Source organism: Saccostrea cucullata, unplaced genomic scaffold (assembly GCF_032062105.1).
Source record: "Saccostrea cucullata isolate Sc308-1 unplaced genomic scaffold, CSIRO_AGI_Scuc_v1 ctg65, whole genome shotgun sequence".
NCBI lineage: Eukaryota > Metazoa > Mollusca > Bivalvia > Ostreida > Ostreidae > Saccostrea > Saccostrea cuccullata.
The window spans coordinates 672,589-695,429 of record NW_026938807.1 but is presented as its reverse complement, the minus strand read 5'-3'; the positions used below and the strand labels follow the sequence as shown (position 1 = coordinate 695,429).

The following is a 22,841-nucleotide window of genomic DNA, read 5'->3' as shown; positions in this document are numbered from 1 at the left end:
AAATACAAAATTTTAAAAGGTTAATCTTCTTGATCGGAATACCACAGATAGTTTCAAGTCCATAATCTTATTTGCAAGAATAGTGCACAATCATATTTTTGTTACACTTTGGTGAAAATTTGCCAATTATTTTTTCTTAACCACACTATATAAATTTTGGATATAAATATATATATAATTCGTGATAGCCAACGATGTACCGTTATTGGAGAAACACTCAACGCCCATATATCGGTTAAGAGCAATGAAGCTGAGAGAAAATGCCTGATTGACGCGTAAGCCCCGCCCACTTGAAATTTTTCGAACGTGTATAACATGAATGTTATTACAAGTTTTACATCAATAACAATCCGAATTGGAAATCCTTTCCAGTGAAGACAGCTTTCTTCAGTAAAAGCTGCTTGGAAAAAAAGATATACGTTTGTTCTGAAGTGTCAATGAAGTTTTCGATGTGTTTGAATGCGGAAAGCGTCTGATGGTTCCACTAGTCACTGGCACTTTCATAAATTGTATATATTTTCTTCGAGGAAGGAAGCAAAGGTACCCGAACTTTGCCGGCGGCTGTAGCGAATTTATTAATAATGTGCTTCTCTCTGAAGTGATGGTCGGTTATCTGGAAATACAAACATTTGGAAAAACAACATAAATCATACACCGTTTAAACATAGATTTTTTTATTCTCCGATCCATAATTTGAATTTTTTCCGTCATGCGTGAGTGGCTGAGTACATGCTAACCTCATTCATTCTGGCTGGATTTGCAAATGGATATTAACTAATGAAACTCGTCAATTTATGATATTTATTCATAGAAATATTACAATAATAATTGATAATATTTTGCGAATTGTAATCACCTAAACTTAAACCTGGCGATAGGAGGACAGAACACGATGGTGCAGTGCGCCGCATGTGACCGACCGATCTTGGACCGATTCCTCCTGAACGTTTTGGACAGGGCATGGCATGCAAAGTGTGTACAGTGCTCAGACTGTAAAATTACTCTTACGGACAAATGTTTTTCTAGGGATGGAAAACTGTATTGTCGAAACGATTTCTTCAGGTAAGATGTCGCTGAACGCTCTGAAAACAATACGTCAACCTCCCAAGAAGACAAAATTCAATCACGATTTTTTTTTCTTCATAATTGCACTTTTTAATTGTGGTTCTCAAGTTTAAACCATATTTTATTATCGATAAATAAAAAAAGTATATGGGACTAAGCAAATAATGACTGATTATTTCCTTTGTAAAGAAACGATTGTTTAATGTCATTTAAATTAAATAGATTTTTCAATATCTGAAGTGAGAAGTTTTATTTTTTCACTCACTATGTAGTCTTCATGAAATACGATATCAATTATGTTTCCAAATCAATATTTCATTATGCAATTAATAAACACAGTTTTATCAAATTCAACAAGGCGCACCTGTAATGGTTAGCATATCAAACAAAAAACATCTTATTAAATTATCCCATGTACTAAAAACCTTAATGTTTTATTCAAATACGTGGTGAACGTGCATTTTTTTCTCAAGTCTCAAGAATATTATAATAAACTTGTCAATAATTCGATAAAAATAGAATAAGGTTAACACGTGGATATAAATATATACACCAAATTGACAGTAAAGAAATGTCACAAAAATATTCATGAGCTCTTTTACTTTCAAATTCTAAATCTTAAGACTAAAATTATACATGATGTATGGATTCCTTCAAATCAGAAATTCAAGATATGTATTATTAATTCGTTAGTACCTGATGCTTTCGTTTTCAAAAGAATTTTGTCAGTTTTGTGGCATAGAACAAGCAGAAAATAATGCATAATTATAAATTATTCTTGGATCATATTGGAAAAATCCATGAATAAATGTCAATAATTTTTCAAAAATTTTTTTTTTTGGAAACCTTAACATAAATATATAACAAAACATGAGATTGTATTCATTTTTAAAATTACAAGGTTTAATATTGTTAAAGAAAGTCAGTTGTTATAAATCTAAATAGATAAGAAACTGGTGAATTTTTCATATACGTACTCAACCAAAAATTGTGTTTTTTCCAGTTAGAATACCAAAAAACAATATAATATTCTGGTGTGATTAAAAAAAACAAACTTTTTTTAATCTTCGTTAATTTTCTTTTAAATTAAAAAAAGGAAATGTTTGTTCAAGAATTTAGAAATTTTTAAGACACGATGAAAAATAAATCAATTTGAAGGATAAATATGTTTTTATTATTATTATTATTAATTCAGTGATCAATTAAAATTTGTGTTTCTTTTTATATAATAACAATTCCTTTTCATTTTTCCAGGCGTTTTGGGACCAAATGTGCGGGTTGTACACAGGGAATCTCCCCGAACGATTTGGTCAGAAGAGCGAGGAACAAAGTATTCCATCTTAAATGTTTCACATGTATAATTTGTCGGAAACAGCTTTCTACTGGAGAGGAACTTTATGTCATGGATGAAAATAGATTTATTTGTAAAGAAGACTATATTTCAAGCAAACTGCAAGGTAGGGAAAAATTGAATTTTGTTTTCTTCCTCCGATTCTTCTTTTTAGCTGAAACTTTATTTATTTTAATTCATATAAACACAGTAAATAATACATACAGGATTCGGAGACAAGTTATTACAACTTATATAAAATTCTACTTTTTAGAAAAATCAAAACACAAAATTATTAATATAGCAGCATGTACTGCTGGTAGCTATCATTTGAACCCCTACTGGGGACTCACGTGTGGTATTAATTGAATTTAATGGCCTCTGATAGTTTTCACTAACTGCTAACATATTTTGTATTTTATGGACTGTGTTCATGTATTGTGTGTATATCGGTAGATAAGTAAGTGTTCCCTGCGGGTACCGTTTTATAAACATTTTCTATATTTTTGGGTATGCTGTCACCCAATTAAAACGGCCGAAGATGATTTTATCTGGCTTTCTTTCGCTAACTGTCATCGAGATTTCTCTCCAATCACCACTTAAAATCAAAGGCAGACGACATGTTTGGACATCGATCCCGACACATCACCAATCAGTAACAGCATAACGAGCTCGAACTTCTTTCTATACATATTTCATGAGAAATGTCTCTTGCATAATTCTCACTAATCCACACGAAAACGTAAATGATGTGTAACCAAAACACATCCTAAATTTATGGAACACATTGAATTAATAATTAATAGACAGTAAAAACAGGCTATCTATTAGGAGTAACATCGAGATCGCTTCCCCATCGCGGATAATAATTAGCGGCAATTTGTCCTCTCGTGGACAGTTTAAGGCCCTGAGTCATTGTCCGACTGTTATCTATAGTGTATCTACTCAAATCAGATCTGTCCCTTGTACTGGACCGCTGAACGTCTCGCGCTACCCCTGAATTCCTACAAGAAGAAAATTATTAACAGTTTCTTTCTGTTTCTATGCCCGTATTGTAAAGTCTGTCAATATATTAATTCTCAACCTCTCGTTCAAATGAATGTTGATTCATACAAGTTCTCGGTGAAATGTAAATATTTTATTTATGTCAATGTTTGTCTATTTAGCCAAAAAAAATGTTCGCAGCCGAGGCTCTTCGTTTTCTTTTTCTTTTTTTTTTTTTCTATAAACGACCCAAATAGAACAACATACTTTTGTACTGGTTGGGTTTTCGGGCTGATATTAGCACTTTGTAAACGTCTGCCTACATTTCGCCTTCGTTAACATAGTCTGCCATTTGATACAGTTAAAATGGGATATGGTAGCCATCTAAGTTTTGAGCTTGGGCGTCTAGAAAAGTTCTTTTTCCAACTTTTCGGCATATTTCCTTGACATGAGCCAACTGCCTGCTCACTCTATTTTCCTAATTATTTCTAACTTTTCGCACTATTTAACAAATCTCTCCACCTTTCGCCTCTTCGTGTCCGGATTCTTGTGTTGAAGTCGAAGAAACACAAATTAGTTCGTACTTGCCCGATTACGGATGAAAAATTATTCTTGTATTAGCATAAAGGTTAGAATTGTCAGACATTAGGTACAATGCATGTTATAACTGATACATTTCAATTCACGTTAAAACTGTGCGATCTTTTATTTATTTATGTGCTTTTAAAGTACTTAACTTCTCAAATTGTCGGTCCCAACCGAATAAATGGCCTCAAATTTCATGTAAATTAGACAGAATATATTTTTCTTATTTGAAATAAATCATAGATTCAAGCAAACTTGATAATGCATAACGAGATAGCTGATTTGTCGATGTTTGGAACTTCATTTGAAACTTCGGCGGGTGGTAGTAGGGTTAAAAAAAACCCTGAATTTTTTAGTGCGAAAAAAGTCTCAAAATTTTAAACTTAAGATTCAATAATAAAAATATTTAAACTTCAATATTTAATTATTTTGATTACAATGGTAAATCAATACTTTGAAAAATCATCGTTTTAAAAGAAAATAATTTTGACCTGATGCATATTATTATCATAAAATAATAAGAATCAGGAATAATAGTGCTGATAAGAAGTGTTGATTTTCACCCTTGTAATTGACATCCAGAGTTGCATATTCACGTGCATAGTTCCGCTCAGGGCCTTAATTTGAAGGTTCTCTTTGGCAGTTATTCTACAAATCTAATTTGTGTAGCGCTGTAGAGAGAGGGTCACGCATTTTCTCGCCAATCATCACTTTTTCTGACCTCCAAAGAGATGGAAAGTAGCGGTTGGTTAACTGATGCCCCCTAAACAAAGATTTGAGATAATTTCAAAACATATCGGCGTTTACATGGTATTTGATATTTGGTTTAGTAAATAAACACTTGTCAATTATCTTGTTATAAAGATAAGCAAGCATCTGACCTTTTCTGATCAACGTATGAATAACAAATGAATGCTTACCTCGGCACTTAATTTACTTCCTTTACAAGTAATTTAGATGAACTTGAAATCATTATCTAATCCTAGACTTCATTCATTTTGTAAATTATTTGTATTTCATTTATATTAAGTCAAATATTCTCAACAGAAAAATCTCCCCCCAAAAAGTAAATTCATCTTAGCTGCGTCAAAAAAAATTCATTGCTTTAGTGAAATGCATCCTGCGTGCAAAGAGCATTTTGCGCTTGGTCTCTATCAATCCCAAATGAGATCCATCCGTAGCGAAACACCCTGGGGAATTACACAAGACAAAGGATTTGTGTTTTCATCTTGACAAAAATTGAAATTCGGGCCGCTATGTGCTTATATGTTTGTTGCAAATAAGCTCATTGAAACATAAAAGAGAAGTGTCAAGTTATTCCCGAGTTTCGAATAATTTAAAGTCTTCAGTTTTATACTGACATCGCATAAAGGATGAAAAATTATCCAATTGTCCCGTTAGTCAAAATTTGCAGAAATTATTCCTGTCTCCTGCTGCGCAAGAGCACGAGAGAGCGTGATTTGGACCTCGTGGCATTTAGCAGTACCGAACCTTTGAAAGAAAATTTCACGTTCAAACAGCAGCAACCGTTAGCTCAAATTTAGGAAAAAATTATGCCCGAAAATGTCATAAATTGTGTAAATGAATGTTATTACGTTAAGTACAGTGTAGTTTACGATTGTTTACAGTGTAATTAAGGGAACCTCTATGAGTATTTTATATCCAAAATGGGACTCACAGATGTGTACTTGTAATGCATGCTTCGCTAGCATTTTTTAAAAAGAAATATATTATTAGCACAATTTTTATAAAAAAAATGGGTTTCATTTTAATACTTTGGTGCAATAAATCAACAATTATTTTGTTCAATCTGAACATTTTAAATGAAGGAATTAACAAGATTGGAAACAAGTTTTTATATTAAAACTCAATGTTTTCTCTCCCTATTTCAGTATTTGTAACAATGTATCATGCACATACTATCAAAGTAGTACATAAAAAATAATGCATGTGATAAAAGTGAAAAAAAATCCAATAACTTAGCAATTAAAAACCTACACTTTTCACCAATTTAATGGACGGCAGCAAAAATATTGTTATAAGTTTCTAAAGGCAAATTAATGTCACCCCATCATAACAGATTTTTGTCAACTGTCAATTGTGACCAATATGTCAAACATTAAGATTTATTTATATTTTATACGGCGATTTCGCATTGCCGTTCTTCTTGACATTGTAGATGCCTGCAAGTTTTCTGATTTCTACCACATTCATCAGTGACTTACTTACAGTGTGCTAGGTATAGTTACTACACAGTGTTAAGATTTTCTTTAGGGCTGCAATAGGGATGTATTGTACCCATACTTCTTTTTTCACACTCGAATACTAAAGAGTTTTGTGAAGTCACGTGCATGAAAAATGTCGAATCTTCGGGAAAATTGTGAATTACCAAGATTAATGACATAGTCTGTTCTCCTATTACCTTGGTTTAATTAATTATAATTTTTGCTTGACCCACCGTATTACACAAACCTATAGATATAATGTTTTAACACATGACTACTATTTGTGGTTTTGAGAGAATAAATTGAGTTGAATTGACCTCCGTAATTTAATTATGTGATTGATTTATAACAGATTTTAAATTATCACTAGATGTCATGCTTTTTAATATAATTGAATTACAGTTTTCCCAAAGGAATTCTTTCTTTTTAGAATTTTTTCTTTGACATTTACCATGGAAATTCAATAGAACTTATTAATTTCCAGACATACTAGTGAACTCTATCTTAATATTAAATTATTGCACTTGTTCGAATTGTACAGTGTATGTGTTCAGAAAGTTAAATTTAAGATACTAGTCAAATTACAACACATTGTGGTTGTTGATAGCCTGGTCAGTTCTGATGAGCCACAGAGTATACCCTGGCCAAGATATTACAGATATTCATTAAAATATAACGACTCGCACATTCTCCTCCAGTCCCTTAGGGATATAGACGAGTTAACAGTACGTCCGAAAATTACAAGCAACTGGTAAGAATTCTCAGAGGGGAGGATTTTCTTGGGTGAAACTGCATTCCAAATTTTCAAAGCATAATCTGCTTTTTTGCAAATATTGTTGGATGTCGAATTCAGATTTATCTTGGGAAGATCCAAGATTTCGCAAATACTCTCAGATGGAATTCGTGATAATGAAAAATAACTTTTTATCAAATGTTGCATTACGCTAAGTAGAAATAAATCAAAATGTTTTGGGATCCTTTGAATCTTAATAGTTTTATCTTTAAAAAAATGAAAATATAGTATTAAACTTCACTAAATGATTTTATGTCGCCGACCGGGAATAAGACCACACATAGAAGGCGGATAAACCAGAGTGCTGGGCTGATTGTTTTTCTACAGGAATTGTCATATTTCCCGCTTTAAATAGCTTACAGCCCTTGTGTTTTTTTTCTAGTGCTCACACAGTGCCACTCTTTTATGTCTGGAGATAAAAACAATATTCTTCGTTAAAGAAATGCCCCAAGTCAACCTTTCTCAGAGAAAGTACAGACTTGGAAGAAATGCATTTCATTTGCATAATGTCTTGTAATAACCAATGATAGCTTAATTATTGAATATGTTCTGCTGCAAATCTTATAAAATACATAAGATAAGGATAAATCATTGTGGGGTTGGGAGTGAAGGTAGAGATTGCTTGATGAGATAAAAAAGCATTTGATTTATGATAAGAATGAAATGTTTTGCAAAACAATTATATTTTAAGGAGAAAATGTTTACTTTTTTATGATTCTCTAAGTGAATTGTTGTGTGAATATTTGAATTTCCAGTGTTGATATATTTGACAATTTTCTACATTTTCACCAGAATTGAATATAGAAAGAAATATTTGTGTGATATTTTTGCAACGGTTGGGATAATTAAGAGTTGTGATCATTGTGCCATTACTCGTAAAGAATTCATATATCTAGATAAAATGCAACAAAGTCAGAAATTATTTAAAATATTAGTCCCCTGTTGAAATAAACAGTTTGTTGCGCAGATGTCGAGCCATAACATGCATGTCTCTAATTTGAACAAATATGAACATTATTTGTAATCTCTCGAGAAAAGTATGGCTTTACACACAGGTATTAAAAACAGAAAAACATACAAGGTCAAACGCCCCTAAATGTTCATATTGCCGAATTCTTAACAAGTTTGTCATGTTCAGTGTCATTGGAAATGACTTTATAATTTACTGTCAAAAATATTCTCATGCTCGCAAATGTCTTTTTTTTCTCCATGAGGAATTTTGATGTTACTTTGATCAGTTGTGCGCTTTAATCGCATGTATTGAGACGACTGCAGTCATAGACTTTAATGGATTTAGAAGTATTTATCCGCCTCATTTGCGATCGGTTACTGTACAAATGTTGATATTTCGAATCAATAATTACCGTAAAATGGACAAAATTTTCTTGTTAATTTCCTCCCGGCTCATTATTCCAGTTTTTTGCAATGCAAAAGGAGTATTTTTGGATTTCTTCTCCAGATATTGCTTGTTTAGTTGGCATCAGTATTACATATGATAGTTTCGAATTTTTTCCCTTTATCGACGAATAAGCATCGGAGTAGTCTCAAATTTAGCAGATTCCTTTTCTTTGCATACGATCATTTATCAAATACAAATATCTCTACGTGTTTAATCAGCTTTTGTTGAATATTTGAGCACGTGAGATCAATAGGATATCTGTCGTCTGCAAATTCAAGGACTGATAGTCTGTTTCCGAAGCCCATCAATCCGGCATCAATTGGCTGCATATTGTCTTGTACCGCTATGACAGAGTGCTGATTTTAAAGGAAATAAAACCTATTGACGATTCCTTAACGATTTTAAGAAGATTTCCATACTGACAATGGGATTCTATTATTCGGTTTTATATTTGTACCAGAACTTTCAAAAGTGACAATGTAACTCTGGAAATTTATTTTTAAAATTGTGTGTTTTAAGTGCTTGTTATATATTTTTTGAATATAATCACTTAAAAATTCTTATTTTATTAACGCTATAAAACACATATGATTATTAAAATACGCTATATAATTTCAATGTAATTATGCATAGCCAAAGCATTGAGGCTTGAAATAAATTCTCCATATGTTACAAAAAATTAAAGTTACGCTTTATTAGCTTATAAAATTTTAATATGCAACTCTCCAATGGAGATTAGAGCAAGGAGAAAAAATAGCTTTTATAAAAGGGAAAATGAAATTGTCTGAAGTCAAGGAGTTAATGAATGCCGAAAAATGTCGTCCCTTGCTCCGAGAGAAATTTCACTGGTTAGGTGATTTGATTTGGGGAACAAAACCATTCTATTTAGTTGCTGTTTATCATCTTAACACATACGATTATCATCCAAAGGGAATGATTATACGACAATTCCGACTTTAAATATCTCTATTGCCCCTGGCAATATTTACAATCAAATTTTACGACGCTGGGCAATCTTCTAAATCGAAAGGGGAAAAGACGGACATTTTCCCTGGCGGAAAACATGCAGTAAGGATTCGTTTATAGGGCGTAATTAGAGTTGTGAACGACAGAGTTCACGTCATTTCGTCCTTTTCAGGCAGAAGGGGATGAAAAAGAGTCAGAAAACGGGAAGCCTGACGGTTTAAGCTGGAATCTCGAATTGTAATTGTGCATAATTAAACTCTGATGATAGTGCATCTTAAACGTATAATTTGACATCAAGCAGGCGCCCTTTACGTTTAGAACAATACAAAGGTTATAGATACCTTAATGTCGATATCAGATTTACATAGATCTGTATCAAGAAATATTATAATTAATTTAAGTAATAGAATTCTGTCGGATGCATTTAAAGAAAACCTTTTAAAAATGATTTCTCAGAACAACAAATTTTAGATAAAAGTTTTTCCTTGCTTAAAAAAACTATTTTTTTTAAAATCAATGTTAAAATATTAATAATTAACAAATAATAATACACTTAAATTAGATGGTTTAAATTAAAAAGTCGTCAAAAACAAGGCGAACCTAAATCCCATCAAATCAAATATGAGTGTCGAACAATCGCGCGCTCATAGGATTATGAATCCCTCAGAGGGTCCTAATCTAATCTAATTTCCATCCCTTTGCAGGTTTCTCGTTTCATTATATTATCTAACTAATTTTCCGTCTTATTAAAAAGAATTGATGTCTGTCCCTGGGCAAGCAATCACGCCTGATACTTTACAAGTAAAGTCTTTCGGCAGAAAAAAGTCAGGTCGAACATAGGTCAAATTTTATGTGAATTTCACCATTAATTTTTAATTTTGTGGTTTGAAAATTTGATATGGAGGAGTTTTGCTAGAATCACAGTTATAATTTAGCGACCATAAGAGGACAACGATTCTTATATCGATGTAGGTAAATACTAGCTAACTGCATTTAAGCATTTTTTTAACATACAATATCACCAGTACCTATTTATATATTATACACGAGCAATAATTTTTTTTTTTTTATAAAATAAGTTAAAGAAAAAATAAGCATGTACATATTTCTGATATATTATTGTATATTATCAAATTTCAGTTTAAAAAATATGTTGCATTGGTATTGATTTTCAAATTTTAAAACAATTTAAAATTGTTTACATCTCAACTTTTTTGAATGCAAATATACACATGTATTATTTATTTTATATTATTACATATTATGTAACCATACAATTCACCCCATATTATTGTCTCTAATAATGATTTAAATGTGTTTGAGATCATACAAGTAAACTCAACACTAAAATAACCAAATAAAAAATAATTCATAACTATTTTTCTTTATTACTCCTTTCCGGTAATTTCAGCCTTTTTTATTGGCTGATTCACAAAAAAATCTATGCATTCTACAATGCAAAATAGCACTGTGATTATCAGGTGCATATATTAATGTGTTTATATTTATATTTAGTCCTTAAAATGATTTTACTATATATACAGCTATAAAGGTATATGGCGGTTATTGATTTGCATTTGTGGTGGATTTTGACTAAGTATTTAATTCTGAAATCTTGCAACATTGCAACATAGATGTGTTAATTTATAAAATCATTTCAATAATATTTCATTTGGAATTTTCATTTGTGATTTATTTGATGGAGATACACTGGATTCAGAAGTTAGTTAATTGTTTTGTTTATTTTCCAGGTTCCTCGGACATTGAAGATGAAGACTTGGACGTCGCTTTAGAACACCAAACATCCCTGTCTGACAAAGACTTCAGCATAGACGGCGATAACAATACAGATATAGACTCCAAAGAAAACATTCTTACTAGTGTTCCAAATAATAACAATATAAATAATAATAACAATCTCAACAAAAGTAGCTCATTGAATTCCCTTCCCTCAAGTCCTGATCCTTTAAAAGACGATACAGCTCTGTTAAAAATATCCTCGGATTCTAATCATAGTACTCAAAGCTGTGATACCAACGGAAATTCTATTCCGACTAATAACACCCTGACCCCAGACGGAGACCGTTCCGGCGAGGAAATGAATGACAATGCCAATGGAGGTTCCAGTGCTGGGGCCAAGAGACGGGGTCCCAGAACCACCATCAAAGCCAAACAACTAGAAACATTGAAGGCGGCATTTGCCGCAACTCCCAAACCAACTAGGCATATACGAGAACAACTAGCACAAGAAACAGGGCTAAACATGAGAGTTATACAGGTTAGTTTTAATACTTTTCATTAAGTTTTCATCCTTTTTTGTGAAATGCTTTCATTTATCCTCTTAAATGAAAGTTGCGTAAAACTTTTTCTTTTAATTAAACTCAGTTTTTCTTTGGTTCTCCCTTTTGACTCCGTACACAAACAGACTGTAGGCTCAAAAACCGCGAGTTACGTAGATTAGAACACGGGTCTTCTGAAGACCTTTAGAGGGGTCGTATTTGATGGCACCTATAATCGGCCCTTTGTTCTTCTTGGTAGGTACTTTTCAACAGATTTTAATCAGTTAATCTCATTTATCCGATGAAAACAAATTCGGAAACCATCATTCATAACATTAAAATCTGGTTATTGTTCATCTTCGAGAGAATTTAAACTTCAAGATGTGTTCATTTTAAAATCATGGTGTTATATTACAAGTTTTGCCAATTTTCTTTGCAACACAATAAAACCCCCACCGATTCCGTACCCGGATTCTTTGTTCATATGTTTAGACGCCGTCGGCTATTTTGATTTCATTTGCATGGAAAACGCGTTCGCGGAACCATGTCGAGCAAAGCTAGGGTCTGTTCTTAAGATTCTCAGTCGGAGAATATTCTGATATTGACCTGTCAAAAAATCTTTTCAACAAGAGTCAACCACTTGTAAAATAAAAAAAAGTGATATCTCGACCAAGTAGAAGAGCGGATGTCTTTTCAGGTCTCTCGTGTTTACCGATCTCGGATAATAATACCGAAAAAATATAAATATTCCGAATTCTGCTGGATCTAGAAAAGAATACTAGTATTTCAAAATTTAAACCAAATCTCGTTGATAAATTGTGGTCCAATCTCACTTTTTAACTTAAAATAATCAGGAAAACATCTTCCGTACATTCCTTCTGAAACAACCAAGGAAAAGTCAAACGTATCCGATTCGGTAAATAGTACAATTCGCTGAACCAACAGAATAAAAGTAATTTTTCTGACCGATTTTCGTAATCGTTTAATTATGTCTGACAATTTCCAAAATTAGAGCAACCTCCTTTGATATGTATCAGTGCTTCAAACTTGTGCTTAAGGTGTCAGCTTATTAATAAATTATTCAGTTTTCCCATCCATAAAAGCTGTCTCTATTTTATATGTGATGTTATTGTTGTCATTCGAATGCACCAATTTGTATGGTCGACCATTCGTTCTCTGTAGTTCTACATTGAAAATGAATTATTATTACCACATTAGCAATAACAACCAAGACAAATTGATCCACAATAAATGTAGAGGTTTTAAGGCAATAAAGAGCACTAACAGCATTTAAAGCAATTCTGTTGAATTGTAATTCTTAAAACTACTTAGAGTGTCGAGTAGCCAAGTTTTAAGAACAATACTATGTTCAATAAAAATTTAAAAAAAAAAAGAACATAAAATTAAGTGAAAAGCGTATACCATGATACTGTGTGTGTCGATTCTTTCTACAGTGTTCTTACCACAGAAATAAAAAAAAAATAAAAATGAAGTTTTGACACCTTTTCACGGATGCCGTTCCAAATATGCAGGACTGAATCCGATCCCCTTGATGTTTGGAGGTGTTGGTGCTTTGTGCTCCCCCCACAAGTGATCATCAATCTTGTCAGACCCCGGCTTCCTCGTCCTGGCGTTGACAATGCGAGTCAAGATACCTACAGATCAAAACAAAAACTAGAAATTCTAGCCCTGATACAAAATTCTCAAAAACACCGAAGCGTGTCGAGGTTTTCATCATTGCAAAATAACCGAGTTTTATTTAGGTTTTTATAAAAATGTAAGTTGACAGATACAGAATCTTGTAATCGTTATTACTTTACCACCCATCGTTAGCAGCAGAGACCACAAATGGCGCGATCAGGAGATAGCAAGAAGTGGCGACCATCCGTGAAAAGGACGATGTCATTAGCAATTCGATAATATCAAAATTTCTTCTCTGGCAAATACAAAACTCATATTTCTATTGTTGACTCTCATAAATTTATGTTGCTTTGATTAAGTTGCCTTACGCCCAGATTTGATGGGTTGTGAATAGTGGCTCGTTGTTATTCATGGTAACAGGACAATGTATCTTGCTAGGTTTTTAACCATTCGTAATATTAAGAAATTTGCACAGCATTAAATCACTTTTATTATAACGTAGCTATACGGTTTTCACAAAACTTATTATTCAGGGTTTTACTTCCACGCGGTGGATTTTTTCTCTTATTTAAAATATAAGCTTAAAATGTACCCAAGAGACAGTTTTTTGTGTATGATGTTACAACCTTTGATAAGAATGGTGTACACGTGGAAAATACAAGCATTTTGCATTTTCTAGCTTGTTTGGTTCGAACAATTGCCCGGAGTTTTTTCCTCCTGAATCTATAAAGTGTCGCTGTTGGAAGTAGAGTTGCCAACTCGCCAGATCACACTGTATTATATGAAAAGTATAAAACCTTTTGTGATTTTTTTCACCTGAGTTATTATTAAAAAGGATCGATGTATCGTCACCAGTTCGCACTCTTTACTCTATAGATATAGACGGCTTATAGGACATCAGGCAAAAAAGCTTACGTTTTAACAACCACAGCCGCCGAGTAAAAGGATGTTTACCTTCTATGTTTCTGTAAATGTCAGTAATGCACGTTTCCCCTCAAGTGGAAATTTGTGTTGGAAAAGCGGATTATGTTTTTTTTTTTAGTAAAAATTCATATTCCGTCTTTTTACAACGCAAGCTTTGTAACGTACCAGTCTCCGCATCATTCTAACCGCAAATCGCTGTAAACTACCCAGAATAACTTGAAATACAAGAATTTTGTGTTCTGTATGATTTCACCAACCATTTGTTTTCCTATTTATTTCATTGATTACCAATTCTTTGTTACATAGATTTTTCACCCGGCTTTCTTGAGAACATTCATATCAAATCAGGTATTTAAGGGACAATTGGAATACTGTCTAAATGTTTTTTGAAAACTTCTTTTACTTCAAGAACACAAAGTATTTCGTCATTTGTACAAAGCTAAAGTGAATAAAAGATGAAAAGTATCGAATAAGTAACCCCTGAGCTGTACTCCAAGATTTCTGATCCAAAACAGTCGTTTCAGGTAGAACACGGGATGAAAAGGAATTATTGTTTTATTTATAAGACCCAAGTCGATAATTAAGTACGGAAGAAAGTAAAACCCGAGTATAAAGATTAGCATATGTTGTACAGGACAACTCGTTAAGGCCATCCAGGCGTATTTGACATCTTTTTCAGGGATCACTCCCAAGGGGTTCCGCATTATTTCGTTCAGGTTGTGCACAGGAAAGTAGCTATTTTCAAAGCGTTGTTTGGGACTTTTAAGAGCATGTCTGCTTAATAAGTATAAAGGAACCAAGAAACAAAGCGGTAATAAAGTAGAATTTGAGATGACATTTGTAAATAATGAAAAAGAAGAGAACCAAGGCTTATCTTGATTATCATTCATTTTGGATTAAAGTGGATATCCATTGAATTAACAAAGGATTATCAAAAAAAGTCAGATTGGCATCGAATGCAAAAAGAGGATACTTGTAGCATTAATTCTAAGAAAATTGAAAGTTTAATGCGACTGACGTATAGTACGGATCTTCACTCTGACGCAAATAAACTTTATATAAGGCACCGCGGAAATATTTTCTTATTAGAGAAGAAAACCGAATATTTAAACTAAATTAAATAAAGAATTGTTCAAGTCTCTTTCTACCGTTTGCCTTTTGAAAACAAAAATAGGGTCCATGATTTTTGTAAATAGTTTTCAAAGGTTTAGCACCTGATTCGCATACAAAAGCATTTTCCTTCCGTGAGGATAGAAGAAAAATAAAACAAAAAATCAAAGCATAGGTCGGCTCTCAGTTTTCTTAGTTTACATAAACACTTAACCATTACGATTTTATATGAAGCTTTAATCTTTTGTATGGGGTGTTCCAAAAGCAAAGTTTATCTATGATTTCAAAACATTCTGCAGTAAACCCTAAGTAAACAATAACATAAATCAAAGCCGATTAAGAGGACTATAGAAAAGTTTATAGCCCCATTCGCCAGTTCCCAAGTAAACTGTCCACAAATATTGGATAATACGAGAACTGTCCATTATTTATCACCAATCAAGTAGTTTCAGTTCTCTTTAACATGCCATTGATATGTTATTTTAGGTGTTGTGCGAGACATTTTGGAAATCTATTGTCCCCGATTTTCCCCGTGGGTCGCTGTGTGCCTTACGTCCAATATTATTTTGTTTTAGATTTATTGCAGGCAACTGAACATCTACCCAAGGCTCACTTTTTTAAATTAAACAATGACTCTGTTTATTTACCTTATATATATTAAAAATTCTCTTACAAGCTCATAATTTTTTAGTATACAAGACTTTTAATGTCTTTTAGCGACATTTACGATCAGTTTACGCGTTAGAGGCATAATTTGCTCATTTGCAATTTATGAGACAATTTCGGTACACGATTCTTATAATCGTAAATCTTTACTAACAGATGTAAGTATAAATCTTTTGCTTTAAAATTTGATTTTTTTTCTTAGGTATGGTTCCAAAATAGAAGATCAAAAGAGCGACGAATGAAGCAGCTCAGTGCCCTCGGTGCTAGACGCCATTTTTTCCGAAATCCCAGACGCATGCGCGCACTTCGAGCTGGAATGTCACCCAATGATTTAGATGACGGGGACCTGATGGCGGGTCCTGGTTTTGGATATTTTTCTGGTAATTAATCAATGGCAAACTTGATCTTAAGAAACTTTTTTCTTTGTAATATGCATATCATAACAATGCAAGCGTAGTACATGTAATGAATATATTATTCATGATTGGACAGGTCTGAAGTCCTTGCCCTTTATCATACCTAAAAAAGAAAAAAAGAATAAGTGACAGAAAACAGATATCTTAGCTTAAAACCCAAAACTCTGATTCTTGGGAGAATTCTAGGTTTTGTTTGCAAATGTCGGGATTTATTTCAAGCGCATTTTGGATATTAAGGGTTTTCATTAATTTCCAAACCCTGTCTATTTCTGAACGTTTTAACGATTTTGCATCAAATCACGGAGGTTACTATTGGTTCCCCCACAGAATGCAGTAGTCCTGTGGATTATAGGGATTACGTCTTCCATGAATTCTAATATTGGTAATTCCTCGCGGGAATGTGTAGCTTCAGTACCGGGAGGGAGCTCAACGTGGCCAGTTGTTCGCCGAATTTTTTAATGCCTATTCTCTGTTTAACTACTCTGTCTTTGAATCTCTTGGAATTCTTTTGACAGCTTCAGAAAAAAACCCTCTTGTTTTCCGTGAGACAATGTCCCAAGTTTCAAGGAAATGTCAATAACAGATATTTCGAAAAAAAAGAAGAGAGAATTCTTAGTAAAGAAGAAAAAGTTAATCCATTCATCGGTTAATTTTATTTTAATTTTCACTGATGGCCGCGATGAAGACGCATTTATGAAAAAAACAAAACAATACCAGAAAGTGATTTTATCACATTATTAAATCCCAACATCCATATTACCACCGAAATCAAAATATGTCAAGTCAAAGAATAAATAAAAAATTAATGTTCCCAGCCTCAAAGATTTATTTTCTTCTATGTGCAACCATTGACAAAACTTTTGATAAAGTACACAATACAAATTTATTACAATTTTATTTTACATTTCATTGAGAAATTTTATACTTAAGAGTTTCGCGTCTTTCATTTAATGAGTTGATATTGTCTGTTGTATGTATTTTGGCCACACTTTTCACACAGGGAGATCTTGAAACCATTAAAAACAAAATCTGCTGTAAAATTGATATAGTATTAAACTTGCTTAAATTCAGGAATAATTTAATCAAAAAATACCACCCACATTTCGCGGAGTGGATGATCCGATAGTATCTAAAGCAAATGATTCGAGACAACTTAGAAAACGTGTACATCTGATAGTGACAGAAAAATCAATTTCCAGCTTCTTAATAAGAATTACAGAAAGACGGACAGACAAGTCCTCGGGCAATACAAAAGACTGCCTTTGTCCGTACACCCAGGGATACGGCATACGTGCAACAAAGAAAGAAAAAATCCGAGGTTATAGGCTCTGTCTTTTAAAAAAATAAATGTTTTTTTTCTTTTAAATTTCTGGACACGGTTCACATATTTCCCCAGTCACTCATCATTGCGTTTTGATGTACGATCTACAAATCTTTCGTAAACGACACATTTCAGGAATGGGAAAAAGAGAATCTGTTGGCCAGATTGGCTTGCTTACAATAAGAATGTTGCCCCTGTATACAGAGAGAACCGACGATGATTAATCGCGACTGTTTCCTTTCTGGCTTGCCCAAACTTTCCAACGATTGTTAACATTTTTCAACACTCTTGCTCCAAAATTTGGTAGATATATTTACAAGAAAGATTTGTTAGTTGGTGGTGTACAAGGTCTGAACAGGTTTGCAAAGTTCCGTGTGTATATCATTATTTTTAAATGTTCTGAACTAAAGTGAAGTCTCGCGGACCGGATATATGTGAATAATGTGGAAATAAGTGTGTTCGGATTAGAACGGAATTGAGAGGAAACATCTGTTTGTCACTTTTATCTCCACGAATACAGGGTGATTAGCACGTATTGAAATAAAAACTTATGATAATCTTTTACCACAAATTAAATAAGCGCTCTACAAAAAATTCAAATTCAGACAGTTTTCTTGACAAACAATATTTATTCAAACACTATGATCATATGACAGTTCTTAAAATGTTTGCAATAAAGAAAATAGAAGAAAAAATATTATCTTCTTCAAAAAAACTTTAAGCATAAAAAATCAAAGATGGCACTTTGTTAATTTCGAAATGTGGATAATTTCATTAATTATTCAGACGTCAATACATAGGGAGTTAAAGCAAAAATGACTACCTGAAATAAACCATATCTCTACAGAATTCTGTAGTTTCTAAACATGAAACAAGGAGCAAAGTGATTTTGTAAATAAACATAAATTCCGAGGATGTTCCGAAACACTGTTTAATTTCCGCTGATATACATCACAAAAACAGGCGGTGGTTGGGGTAACGTTTGAAGAATGAACGGGGAGGGTCAAAGACAGTTTAAAACAGTTGCTTGCTCACCACCCCGCTTTATTAATGACCATTCAGAACTTGAGCCGTTTTTCCAGCTTCCTTGGAGTTATCAAAATATTTGACGCCGATCTTGGGAAGGGCAAAGTCGTTGACATGAGATTGGTCTGCAGCAGTCTAAGGTGGTGACAATTCCCTTGTTCTGCCGTCACTGAAGCGAGATACTGCATCTATTAGTGTTAAAAGATGAGCTGGCCCGACAACACTTCGTATCTTAATGAACTGCTCTCACTTTGATGTCTGTTGTAAAGCTCTTGTAGGATCACTTTATATCATGTCTTTGGCATCAATATTCACAAAACGCATCCAATACTTAATGCTTTATATACAGTTGTTATCTGATTCGGTATGTCAAAATTATAAGGAATAAGCTTGTTTTACGATTTATAATTGTTATCTTACATGTTCATCTATTTGAAGAAAATAAATTCATTTTTTCTTACAGAAAATGGACAAGATTTTTACCCTGGTTACCAAGGCTATAATGATTTTTTTCCGGGCCAAGGGGATGGGGGTCCCCCACCAATGAATTTCCTTCCTCCAACATCTCAAGGAACGCCACCTCTATCCATGGAACAGTCTCTTCATCACAACAGTAAGTGATACGTTATTTCATCAGTGAATAATGTATTTATTCGGCAAATGATTTAAGTAATTATTGTCAAATTATTTGAGTTATTTAATCATTGATTATTGAAAATGTGAAAATTTGATTGATGGTTACATTTTCATGGTGAAAAAGAAGTCAAGTTAGTCCGTTACTATCTATAACAAATATTAAAAATCCCCAGAGAGGGAATATTTTAATTCATTGAATAATTGATGACTTTATTCTAATTATTTCTTTGAGAAATATTTAAAATTTTTGATTTGATTTTGTTTTTTATTTAGAAATCGTGTTTTGAATCAGATCCATATTTCTTAATAAATAAAAAAAAAATTATTAGCTAAACAATGAAGCCGCCCATCTCCAACTAAAAATGAAAGCGAATCAAACAGCTCAAAAATAAATAAACAAATAAAACCGAACAAACCAACAAAATCTTATGCAAAGCAAGAAAAGAGGAAAAAATGAATAACACACGAACTTGTTTTACATGTTGTAAAAAATAATTGTTCATGGAAAATTGATATCAATGATCACATAAATACCGTGAATACTGAACACGAAGCAATGTCGACTATGAATTTATGAACAGAAAAATATCCATCTTTGTCCAACTTTGGCACTAAGACTGTGAAACAGTGACTCACTTAGGACCCCGCTCTGGTCTTCAATCATAAAGTTTAGACAATGCTTTGGAAATTTATCTTTGAAAGCCAACTTGGAAATTGGATTTGGCGCGTGGATATCGCAGTGTTTAGAAAATACTTTTCCCTTCCCTATACACATTCTCTAGCGTCACGCGACTCAGCACTAAACCTAAAATTCTTTTGGGAGACGTTTCCAATTTTCTTCTAAAATTGGTATTTTTGTTTTATCTGTGTTTCAAATGGGGAAAAGAAAGGGAGCTCTTGTAGTTCGATAATATAAAGCCGACCTATCTAAGCAAAAGTTAATAGGAATGGAAGAGATATTTAGATCGAAACCCTCGGTCCATAGATTGCCTCTTGCTTATAATGAACCCAGGTCAAAGAAGGACGGATGAACTATAGTCTTTGAAATCTCCGTAAGAAACTGTATTTTTTTCGTTGTTCTTCAAACATCATAATGAAAGAAATTAACGAGATAATTTATTGTTTGATTTCCATAATTCTCCGGTAAAGTCACAGCTGTCCAGAAAAATGAAAGAAAACGATGTCAGGAAATCAATGAATAGGTTCGAACTTTGCTGTGCAGATGTGGCGAGGCTGGATAGAGGCGACACGTGCTAATGTTTTAATTGTTAGCGAAATGGGCCCCAAACAATTGACACAATACGAAATAGAAGAGTAAATGATTCTGAACAGTAACAGACTGCAGTCCTAGGTTATTGACAAGGTTCTGGAATGTTACAAAGCGTCTATACACCTTGCCCGCGGCAAAGGCAAAAATCTAGATTATTAGCATGCAAATAGTACCTTTAAAAAGTCATAATAATTTCATGCTTAGCGTGAGAAATATTTTAACACGTATCTATGTATTACATCTGAGATTGGGATCTCTTCTGTTGATGACGATTTTGTTTCTTCGCTAGATAACCTGGGCCCCGAAGCGCAGTTCCTGCCAGGTGACATGATCCATCCCTCGTCTTCCCCAGAACCAATTCCAATGCACGCGCACGACGGCCCCTTCAGACATGGCGGGCCTCCCAGTTCCCTTGCAGGAAATTTCTCGTCCCTTTCACATCCGGAAATGGCGGGAGAGGCGTGGTGACCTTTGACCCGTGCATATGTTTCCATTCCACACTATCTTTTTTTTTCAATCATAAACTATTGAATACTTTGTGTATAGATGTATACATGTGAAGGAGTGAATTTATTTATGGAGTGAAAATGAATCATGGGAGACTTGTACCCATCTTTTAATAAGTGTTTTTGTGTGTGAATGTACCATAGTATGTTTTATGTTGCCATTGTAGTATTTAAGTTATAAATTTTTTTAAAGAACCAATAATTTCAGAATTTGTTTTTCAATCGTGGGTGGTTGGAAAAAATACCAGGTATAATGTTCCTTTTTCCTGAAAAAAAAACACTTTCAGTCTACGGTGACAAATACTAGAAAAAAGGCAACATATGTTTCTTTTGTTTGAGATGTCTGATAAATTTTGTTTTGGAGTGAATGTACTTTATAATACTACTCCATTTTCAGTCCCAATTTTGTCTGTGTTGTAGGCTTGTTTGTATAAAACGAGATCTCAAAATAAAATCTAATTTGTCATGCCCTTGAAAAATACGACGATATATTAAATATTGAAATCATCGATTTATGATGATCAATAAATGTCTCAAATCTTACATGTCTTATTTTTTTATTCATTTGACAGATGATAATTGTGTGTTAATTTATTTAAAGCAGGGGGAGGGGGAATTTTAAATGTAATATTTAACCTTGAAAGGTCTTGGTTTATCTTTAACAAACTATAAAATATTTTTGAAATTAAGAATGAACACCTAGCTATATGTTTTATGCTCTTATATAAATGAACTAGAAAAAAAATGGCTTAGCAATCTAAAACAATATTTTTTGTAAATTGCTCATTAAATTCCAATTTTTCAAGTTTTACCTTTGAAAATAATGTTTATTTCCTAATTTTTGATATATTTATAAATATATATATATATATATATATATATATATATATATATCATATATATTATATTATAATCCTTATAATATAATTGAAGGAATATAAAGGGTTTACGGTTGCCTAAACATGTAGGAATAACAAATACTGTTTTAACAGAGTATTCAGTACCCCCTTAATGATTGTCGGTTTTTAAGGTGCGCCTATATGCACTTTATTAAACTGCTCCCTAAGGCGCAAATCCGCACAGCTTCAGATCATGTTTCATATGCTGTAGATAACCAAACTCAAATCATATATCTAATATCTGCACAGGTGAAAGGGAAAGTTATCATTTTAAAAATATCTTCAAGAAAAAAAGGTGCTGATTGATTGGGAAGGACAACAACACCAAAATCTAAATTACATTGAATATATATATTTATATTTTCTCTCTAATTCTAAGTTCTCACTTATATGCAATATATAAAACCATTTAAACTTGTGTTACTATTTATAGATTTTGAAAAGCATACAGACGATGTTATATATACATGTATATATATAAAATCACAAAATCCAATTAAACTCTACCGCTTTCATTTTCAATGATTTTGACAATACAAAATCAAAATGTTGAAATTTAAAAAATTGAAACTGAGCAAATATATATAAATTATATATAATTAATATCGATTGTGCTTGTTTGTGATGTGCTTGTGCAAGAAGGTTAATTAAAATTCATCAGATTTAACTTTTTATATGGAAATTAAAAATCAATTTGAGGATTAGAAGGTACTGAGTGCTTTTCCTAAATCAGCTGAGAACTGATAAAAAAAATGAGAAAAAAAAGCGGTGAAGAAAAGCGATGTAGTCCATATGCTGTC

The 22,841-nt window shown here is 32.9% G+C and overlaps 1 protein-coding gene across 1 annotated transcript; it reads left to right on the top strand.

Moving 5' to 3' along the window:
• Nucleotides 1-325: 325 nt before the first annotated feature.
• Nucleotides 326-21,685, top strand: LOC134251446 (LIM/homeobox protein Lhx5-like). Its single transcript, XM_062733866.1, has 6 exons — nt 326-1,062; nt 2,320-2,522; nt 11,099-11,625; nt 16,170-16,347; nt 19,194-19,343; nt 20,926-21,685. The coding sequence occupies exons 1-6, from the start codon at nt 893-895 to the stop codon at nt 21,102-21,104; spliced, it is 1,407 nt and encodes a 468-aa protein (XP_062589850.1). The 5' UTR covers nt 326-892; the 3' UTR covers nt 21,105-21,685.
• Nucleotides 21,686-22,841: the final 1,156 nt, after the last annotated feature.

Excerpts from the sequence above, each read along its gene's own strand:
- LOC134251446 (XM_062733866.1), top strand. The coding sequence starts at position 893 with ATGGTGCAGTGCGCCGCATGTGACCGACCGATCTTGGACCGATTCCTC. Across the intron at positions 16,348-19,193 it reads TGGTTTTGGATATTTTTCTG|AAAATGGACAAGATTTTTAC; the intron begins GTAATTAATCAA and ends TTTTTCTTACAG. Across the intron at positions 19,344-20,925 it reads ACAGTCTCTTCATCACAACA|ATAACCTGGGCCCCGAAGCG; the intron begins GTAAGTGATACG and ends TTTCTTCGCTAG.